This window comes from Sinocyclocheilus grahami, unplaced genomic scaffold (genome assembly GCF_001515645.1).
Source record: "Sinocyclocheilus grahami isolate Dianchi unplaced genomic scaffold, SAMN03320097.WGS_v1.1 scaffold1001.1, whole genome shotgun sequence".
NCBI lineage: Eukaryota > Metazoa > Chordata > Actinopteri > Cypriniformes > Cyprinidae > Sinocyclocheilus > Sinocyclocheilus grahami.
Genome location: NW_015506180.1, coordinates 159,509 through 169,180, shown reverse-complemented (window position 1 = coordinate 169,180; position 9,672 = coordinate 159,509). Strand labels below are relative to the sequence as shown.

Below are 9,672 nucleotides of genomic sequence, written 5' to 3'. Positions count from 1 at the left end.
TCTGATAAATGCTGTAATTAAATTAATTAATTGTAGTTATATTATCCTAAAGGGGCACAAACAATGGGCAGATGAAGTATTGATATATTTGCTACATTGATCTAAAATACATAACATCAACATTAATTCTCACCCCACTCAGAACTGTCATTTTAAACAATATTTATAAATTATAAAATGTCTAATAAGAACGGCAATAATCTTGGGGCTTCAAAAGTGTGCATTTCTAGTAAAAATTGACAAAATGAAAGTTCCAGAGAACAGATTTAATTGATCAATAAAACAACATGAAATTAACCATATTGGAATTATTTTTGACTTAATCACACAGACACAAACTAGCTTTAAACAACCAACTGTCTACATGATCACTGTATGTTTGTGTAAAAATATAAGGGAAGATGTTGAAATTACACAGAAGACCTAAGGTTTGAATACAACAGCTTGAAATCAGTTGATTCAGAATTGGATTCATCTATCGAATAGACTGAAATGGGTCAGAATGTGACGTTGCACGAACAATGAACTTTCATGAGAACAGTGCGTCTTCTCTGCTGTCCTGTATTAACCCTGCACAAAAACACAGATTGACACAACCTCCAGCCAGACCAAAAGATGACCTCGATCATTCCATGAGATGAAGAAATCAGGCATCTTCTCTCTGATTGGCTGAGATATTCAAAAGAAAAGTAAAGACACACACACACACACACACACAGAGATGGTGTCACTCCATTATGATATTCTGGTTTAGGAATGAATAAGACAGATTGTCGTGTGTGTTTCCATCTCTCCCTGTAGTTTTCAATCTTGCTTAATCCTGTTTTCCCTCTCTCCATTGGGGTGATCCCTCATTCCATGCAACATAAACGAAGAGTGCCAAAACCACATGGACGGCAAGCACAGCAACAATGGCAGCATAGAAGTAGCTGTCATTGCTGGAGAAACCCAGAGAAGCTGTGAAGAAAAGAAGAGAATTAAGCAGAAATTACAGAAGCAAATCAGCAACTAAGGACTTAAAGGGTTAGTTCACCCAAAAATGAAAAAAAAGCTTGTGTTTTACTCACCCTCGAGGCACCCTAGGTGTATATGATTTTCTTCTTTCAGATGAATCCAATCAGAGTTATATTAAAAATGGTCCTGGCTATTCCAAGTTCTATCATTGCAGTCAGCGGGTGTTGCTGTTGAACAGTCCACAAGTCGTCAAATAAAGCTTGCGCATTCATAATATTCATAAAACGTGCAGCAGACGCTCCGGGGGATGAATAAAGGCCCCATGTAGCGAATCCATGTGTTTTTGTAAGAAAAATATCCATATTTCAAACGTAATAAACACTTTTCTCTCACTTCCGCTGACTGTCATACACTGAAGCAGTTCCGGCGGATGACGCAACATTTTTTTTTAAACACATGGATTCGCTACAGGGGGCCTATATTCACCCCCCGGAGCCATCTGCGGGACGTTTTATTATGAATGCGCAAGCTTTATTTGACGACTTGTGGACTGTTCAACAGCAACACCCGCTGACTGCAATGATAGAGCTTGGAATAGCCAGGACCATTTTTAATATAACTCCGACTGGATTCGTCTGAAAGAAGAAAGTCATATACACTTAGGATGCCTCAAGGGTAAGTAAAACACAAGCTTATTTGCATTTTTGGGTGAACTAACCCTTTAATACACTGAGCTGTAGTATAACACGTATATTAAATATTATTATTGTTATAATTATTTTAATTAATAAATAAATATGTTGGGAGTATCAGCCTTTGAAAGCAAAATACCTTCAAAGAGAAAAGACTTTGATGCAAAATATAGTCCGATGGGTAGAGTTATCATCAGAACAGTGAAAAACAAGAGTGTCTTGAGCACAGAGACAAGAGAACCGTCATTCCTGAATGCATGCAAGGAAGAAAGATGCAAGAAGAGATTAGACAAATTAAACTAGTCAAAATGTGAATTTTAAATAATCTGAAATGCAACCGTAATATTCATTCATCGACTATTTCAATTGAATCTCTTAGTTTCGTGCCCTTAGTCATTGTGATTTTGGCGTGAGGTCATGTGCAGTCTGAGAAGAATAGGCACATCAAAGACAATCTTACCCTCTGAAATCAGGCGCGGTTGCAGGCACGGAGCCCACAGCTGTCTTGTCGTAATTTTGCATGCTGTATTTTTATTTATGGACAAAAAAAGAAGAAAGATATAGGAACTCAATAGCTCGTAGTTCCGTGCTGCGACATCTTGAATTATTTGCTCTTCCGGGTCTTTGTCACATGATCTGGATGATCGTGACAGCAGTTGTGCGCGTGTGTTTGTGCATGTCCGCTAGGGGGCGCCGCAGCACTGTAACGAGTTCGCAGTAGTATCCTACACGAGCAGTACAGCACCTGAACTTCTGAGAAGTCTGCATGGCGCCTTTCCACTGCACGTACCGTTCACTCGGCTCGGTACGGTTCACTTTTGGGGGGGTTTCCACTGGGTACAGTACCTGGTACTTTTTTTAGTACCACTTCGGTTGGGGTTCCAAGCGAGTCGTACCGTTACCAAAACATAACGTGTAAACTCTGCTGATCACGGATTGGCCGGAGAGAATCGTCACTACCTGCGTCACTGAACTTGTGACACAAACCCAACAGAAGCGCTAGATTTAAGTCAGCACAGCCAGCGAAGGATCGTGTGCCGTGCAGTGGAAAAGCGCCATAAATCAGTAGTGTTCAGTACATGTTTTGGGGATCTACCGCACTGCACATTTTGTATGTATTCAAACGAGAAGTCTGTTATGAAGGAGAGCTCCTTAAATAAACTAAGTATGTCGGATAAAAGAGGATATACTAGTAAACTTTAAAAAGTCTTTGTAATACTAAAATGGTTGCAAGTTTTCTGGAAAAAAGACGAAATTTCAGTTTATTATTTTTTATTTAATTAAATAAACCAGGACTGGTACTGGCCTTTAAGTTTTAATGATAAAATGATTCTAATTTAAGAGATTTTTAACTAGAAGAGATTTTTAAACATAAAACCAGCATTTGTGGACTTTTAATGCAAAACCTTGTAGTTACTGAGATTTAGCCATTGTGACAGCTTCCCTATATGACAACTAGCTTCTATTCATAACTTATATATATATATTTTTTTTATGGTACTTAATTATATGGAGGAACCGAGGGCCAGTTGGTAAACATTTCACTGCATTACATATGATGATATTGACACATACAATTATTATAATTTAAAAGAGTATCAAAACCAAAAATAAAAAATTCTGGAGAAAATCTGCATAATTGGACGTTTGCATCAATACTGAGTTATACCAAGTTACTGAGCTAGCTCTTGTGACAACTAGCCCCAGTCTCACTTATATACAGCAAATTATTTATAATTAATTCTGTAATAAAAATAAAAAGTCATGACTTGTAAGTGAATATATATCAGTAAAAATAAACAAATAAAATCTGCTCAAAATGAAGACCTGGGATTCAAAAGACTGTGCTTTTACTCCACTGAGCTGGACAATACATTCATGTCTATGGCTCTTTATGTCTGTGGTGGATATGGCACTGCTAGAGCATCGGGGGTTAATACTTCAAGCCGTTCTGTGAAAATTACTGCTCCAGAGAAGCTTGCATCAGGTCATCATCATGCCCCTTTCAGCCAGCTCTTTTAGTGTCTGGAGAAGCGATAAATCTTCCTCAAGGACAGGAGCTAGTGTGTGCAGAAAAAAATGAAGGTAAGTAATCGGACTAGAGAAAAGTATGACTGTCAATTATGGAGGCAAGATATAACAAGAGAAGAAAGACAGGACTACAAAGACAAAGATGTAGTTTAGTTTTTAGCACCGTTGCATGCAGACCACTCAGATTGGAAATGCCAACCCTGATTGTATGGAAATACACAACATAAAGTAGATATATATCAAAAACATTTCACTAAAATCATTTTTGTTGCAAAAGTGAAAACATACAACTTGATCTACAATAATTATGGATGTATCAGTTGTATGTTACTCTAATAAGCATCAATCTTATATTCCTTTATTATTACTACAAAAAAAATCTGTTACTTTAACACACTGCCTCATTTACAAAACATCCATATACAAAGAATTTACAAAGGACACACAGAGCATCAAAATGTCTTTTTCAGTGTTGGTTGCCATGGTATCAACCAATCTTATAAGAACACAAGAGCATATATTCAACCATCTGAAGTAGTTTTTTTTAGCTCAAGTCTGCTCAAACAAAATACATAAAAAGGCTGACGACCACGTAATTTGTTAAGGAATGTTCATTCAACAAGAAATACTGGTCTTATAGGCCCCCGGACTAGTGTAGAGTCGATCGGATACAATGGGGCTAAAAGCACATGTTATAGTGAAAATGTGCTTTTTGATGGAGCAACACATTTTGTGGGAAAATAATCATAGAAGTCGTTTGTTGGCCTGCTATGAACATGACCAGTTAAGAGCTTAACAGAGACTTTAACAAGTAGCAAGATAAGTGTTAAAAAGGCCAAGTCAATTGACTACTTCTGGCTTAACAGCAGCTCTATCTTCATGTTTCATATTCCTGATAAGACAACTGCTCTTTCTTTTTCTCAACTAATTTCACCATGGCATGAATGCATAATTTTGAATAATATCAGTCCACGAAGTCAGATTTGTGATGCAGTCTGGAATCATAAATCACAAATATTTGCTCATTTGTCAAAAGGACCCCCCCCCCCCCCCCCCTCCAAGTCTGGTTTCTCCTGAGAGTTTTTTTCTTCTCCACTGCTGATGGTGTTTTGGATTCTTGTCACTGTTGCCTTTGGCTTGCACAGCTGGAGTTTTAAAGACAATTAATATTCATTAATATTATTGATTTAATGCACTGACACTGCTGGATGAGAACAAAAACATAACTGAGCCGGATACGAACACTAAGTTTGCAATATTGACACTGTTATTGAACTGAATTGAACCGAATAATAAAACTGTTGCCTTCTGTAATGCTGCTTATAGCTTGTTTCATAATTGATGAAATTTGCAACATCGACAGTAATTGAACTGAACTGAAACAACATTGAACTAAACTGAGCACAATAATGACATGTCTGTAGAGCTGCTTACAGCTGAAATTGAATTTGTTTGATAAGTGATCAATTTTATAGCTTTAACAGTTATTTTTTCTGTTCATTAATGTGAAGCTGCTTTGAAATAATCTGTATAATATAAAGCTCTATATAAATAAATGTTACTTAATTTCACTTTAAAGTCTTCCGTCAACCCTCCAACCCTGGATGAAGTGGTGAGGGGGGCCTTTAAACCCACACTAAAGGCTCAGAGTAAAAAGCTCACCAGCATGGGGCAAAAGGTCCTCAGTATTTATACAAATATTTAGGCCATCTGATTTTTAAGTCTTGACATCCCAAAGCATGACGAGATCCAGAGCAAACAACAAATGGTGCTAATATGAGCATAACCTTTAGCTCAGAGAGACAGTGATTTTTGTACGTAATACACGATACTGACCTTTTGACTCTCCATCTCCATCTCATGTCAACAAATGAAAAAGTCAGCCAGCTATTTATTTTCATTCCAATTATTGTGCCTTTAGCTTCAACAGTAGGGGCACTTTTCCCCTAAATACTATACTTTTACATATTACTCAGCTACTGAAAAACTGTTGTTTTAATTACTTTGAACAAAACTGAAAATAATATACTCAGAATATACTGTATGTGGTAATTTTATTGATTCTCATTTGCTACATAACTGTATAAAATTAAATATATATTATATATATATATATATAAATTAAAATATTAGGTCAGTGTAGTGCAGAATTGACTTTTATTTGCTGAGTCAAGGATCAGTCAAATTTCCTGGTGCATAGTGAACCATGAATGTTTAGAAAAGTGCTGCGGTGATCTTGACAAATAAAAACAAATGCGCATTTTACCCCGGTGTGCCTTTAACTCCATTGTAGTCTAATATTGTGGTTGTTAGTTAAATGGGGAGTGATCTACTATAAAAGAGTTTGTGTTACTCCACCCTTATACATATTGGTCTCTTTCACATTGTTATTGGTTCCCGCCGGCGAATGTTTACTCTTTATGGCTTCAGTGTTGTACCTGGAACTTTCAGTGAACAGCGCTCTTGGGGTGCAGAGAGCACGGAGAATCTGTTTGTACTCTTGCCTGAAGTTCTGGTTGAGCAACCCGTAGACAACAGCATTCAGACAGCTGTTGAAATACGCCATGAAGTAGCTGGTAACAAACAGCCACTCTGGGACATTCGGTGCTACTGTTGCTGGGTTAACTGCCACGGCGAGCCCAATGAAGTTCAGGGGCGCCCAGCACACGGCGAACAGCACAAACACCACAAACATCGTCAAGAAATTCCTCAGGTCGGCCACTCTTTTCGGATTGGGGCGGACACGACCTTTGACCCTAATCACCAACGTCCATATGCGCAGGTAGCAGAAAGAAACCACGCCCAGAGGAACGAGGAAGTGGATCAGAACAACACAGATGGTGTAAGAAGAGCTTGCTGTCTGGGTGAATGTGCAGGAGAAGACACGTGGGTCGTATTTTAGGGAACCAACAAGGAAGTTGGGCACGATGGCCAGAGCGGTTAGCATCCAGGTGAGGAGCAGGTACAGACAGGTGTTTCGACGAGAATACAGACGGTCGTAGCGGAGACTGTGGCAGATGTAGCAGTAGCGGTTGATGGCGATTGCCGTGATGTTGAAAACCGAGCCGATCACACTCAGTCCCATAACAAACCCACTCAGCTGGCAGTGCAGGGAGCCCATTGTCCAGCCATTATGGAAGACAGCGACCAAAGCCAAGGGGTAGGGGTACAGCGCCACCACCAGGTCTGCGACAGAAAGACTGACCACAAAGATGTTACCTATTAAAGATAGAGAAATTGAGAGTGACATAATTGTATCATATTTACATACTTAAATGTTTACATAAATAATTGAAGTTTATAACTAAATTATACCATATTGCAATTGCACATGATAACTGCAAACACAAAGTAAAATAAAATTCACCCAAATGAAAATTCTGTCATCATTTACTCAAGCTTGGAAGAAAAAAGAAGATAATTTGAAAGTCTTAGAGGGTTCAAACAACATTGGATCCCACTGACTTACATGGACAAAAATATTTTTTAAATTTCCTTCTTTTGTGGTCCACAGAAGCAAGAAACTATAAACCATAGTACAATTGTGATTACTGGGAAACTCGAATACAACAGCAAAGAAAAATAAACTCTTAAAGGAACACTCCACTATTTTTGAAAATAGGCTCATTTTCCAACTCCCCTAGAGCTAAACAGTTGAGTTTTACCGTTTTCGAATCCATTCAGCCGATCTCCGGTTTTGGCGGTAGCACTTTTAGCTGCAGCTTAGCATAGATCATTGAATCTGATTAGACCGTTAGCATCTCGCTCAAAAAGGACCAAAGAGTTTCTATATTTTTCCTATTTAAAACTGGACTCTTCTGTAGTTACATCGTGTACTAAGACAGATGGAAAATGAAAAGTTGCTATTTTCTAGGCTGATATGGCTAGGAACTATACTCTCATTCCGACGTAATAATCAAGGAACTTTGCTGCCGTACCATGCAGGCGCAATGATATTACGCAGCGCCTGAAGAGTCCCCAGCATGCTCCTTGTGCAAGCAGGTGGTCACGTTGGTTATGTTGACGGAAGTTAGTCTATTTTCAGGCGCTGCATAATATCATTGCGCCTCCTGCACCCATAAGCTCAGGGTGCTAGAGGGAGCTCGGCTCCCCTTAATAAGACATGGGCTCCCCTGAAAACATGATTTGTGAAATTTTGGGGGGTCTCAAAAAATATTGACAATGTGTTATTTTGAAGTGCAATTTCAGTTTTGTGTAATGTGATCATCGTGGATTATTATGTGTAAAATTGCAAAAATATAATTCATTCATTCATGCATGACGGCGATTTAAACCTAATTCACTTCAATAAAGATAACTATACATGCTATTCTTGTCATGAGCATCAAGGTATGGGGGGCGCTGCAGTGCAAATTCCACTCATGTTTAGTACATGTTAACGCAAAGATTCGTAGAAAAAATATAAACGTTGGACTCTGTCTGTGGTCGATTCTGTGTTAAGGTAAGGCATGTTATTCGCAATTATGTGTTGTGGCTGGGTTGTTACAGGTCTGCGTGACTCTCGATGTCTTAGGCCTAATTGAACGGACTTTAACCGTTGTTCATGTGAACTCAAAGACAGCCTGATGCTTTGTTTATAGACTATTTGTGGGTGGCTGTTTGTTGTTTCACCTATCAATTCTTGTTGATAAAGTATAATAGGGTAAATCCTGTATAGTGATTTATCCCAGTGTTTTCCAACCTTTTTTTAGTCGCGGCACTCTTTGGAAATTTTAACAAAGTTAACCCTAACCCTAACCCTAACCCTATTTTGTCACAATATTTGAATTTCTAACTTCGATATGATAATTTGAAAAGTATAGATATTCAGTACAACGGGGAAGAACTGCAGAATATAATGTCATACAGATATTTTTAATATTATTAAAAGATTGTGTCCATCAATGGTGGCAATCAGTAGGCTAATTTCTAATGAAGAGACCAATTTATATGACAGATTTTATAGGCTTTTATACATATGTAAACATTATTTAATTACCATTATAACTAGCTATCTCACAAATTTTTGCTCACAGTGTTTTTTTTATTTTACAGTGGGGTAATTTTGGTGCAGTAGCACGAGATAGCTTGATTTCAAACTTTGAATTGAATAAAAAATGACAAGTAAGCAGTCAGTAATAAAATAAGAACAAATAAAAAATAATGATAGCACAAATAAAAAATAACTACAGGCCTTCAAATTAAATAAATAGCTTTTTAGTTTTTCAGGTAGGTCTAACAGTAGGGTTAAGATATTTAACTTTTTTATTTTTACCAATTATCCAAATAATGTTTAGTCCTAGAAAACTATTATTATTAGAACACGTGAGCATAACATAGCAGCTCAATGAATGAGAGAGCAGCTTTAGCAGAGTTGCCCATATACCACACCTTGTTACAACACAGTAGGGCTATTGCAGACAGAAACAATACTGTACTACATCGATGTTTCCTGTCGGCTAAATTTTTGAGTGGACTTTGCTGTTCCGATTCGCATGAACGGTATACGAGTGGAGCGACTGAGCGGAGCGCACACGCATAGAGCGGGATAATTCCACACCACGTGAAAGTGAAACCTGAGCGGTGAACTAATTTTCGGCAGCCGGAACTTCGGTGCATCTCTAATTATTGGCGACATCAGAAATGGATATTATATAATAAATGCTTTTTTGAACATTTTAGCAATTTAAAAATATTAAAAAATGATTTTTTTTACATGGCACCCCGATTGGGAAACACTGATTTATTCTATAAATAAATATTCTATAAAATATAGTGCTTGCATAAAGCAAGTAGTGCATACACTTGTAGCTGTTATGTATCTTTGTTAGTCAATGTAAGCCCTCTTTTGAGGCATGTGCAAGCGCACGAACCGCAATAAATTGGACCCTGAGACCCTGGACCCTTTTTAAAACAACATCTTTTTGTGTTCCACAGAACAAAGAAAGTCATACAGGTTTGGTGCGCCATTTTTGGGTGAACTATCCCTTTAATT

At 37.8% G+C, this 9,672-nt stretch overlaps 2 protein-coding genes across 2 annotated transcripts; both read right to left on the bottom strand.

The window, feature by feature from the left end:
* Positions 1-2,308, bottom strand: vma21 (vacuolar ATPase assembly factor VMA21). The gene is made up of 3 exons (XM_016250679.1): positions 2,107-2,308; positions 1,786-1,895; positions 1-957 (listed from the first exon to the last, which is right to left on the bottom strand). The coding sequence occupies exons 1-3, from the start codon at positions 2,166-2,168 to the stop codon at positions 815-817; spliced, it is 315 nt and encodes a 104-aa protein (XP_016106165.1). The 5' UTR covers positions 2,169-2,308; the 3' UTR covers positions 1-814.
* A 3,503-nt stretch (positions 2,309-5,811) lies between these two features.
* mtnr1c (melatonin receptor 1C) lies at positions 5,812-8,974 on the bottom strand (the record flags this gene model as incomplete). Its single annotated transcript, XM_016250675.1, has 3 exons — positions 5,812-5,841; positions 6,061-6,900; positions 8,930-8,974. Coding segments are annotated over 3 exons (915 nt in total), but the record flags the coding sequence as incomplete, so codon positions are not given.
* Between the last annotated feature and the right edge of the window lie 698 nt (positions 8,975-9,672).

Bases quoted from the DNA above. Each gene is read 5' to 3' on its own strand.
- vma21 (XM_016250679.1), bottom strand. From the start codon at position 2,168: ATGCAAAATTACGACAAGACAGCTGTGGGCTCCGTGCCTGCAACCGCG. The intron at 1,896-2,106 runs GTAAGATTGTCT...GCATGCATTCAG, and splicing joins ACCGCGCCTGATTTCAGAGG to GAATGACGGTTCTCTTGTCT. The intron at 958-1,785 runs GTATTTTGCTTT...TTTTCTTCACAG, and splicing joins AAAGTCTTTTCTCTTTGAAG to CTTCTCTGGGTTTCTCCAGC.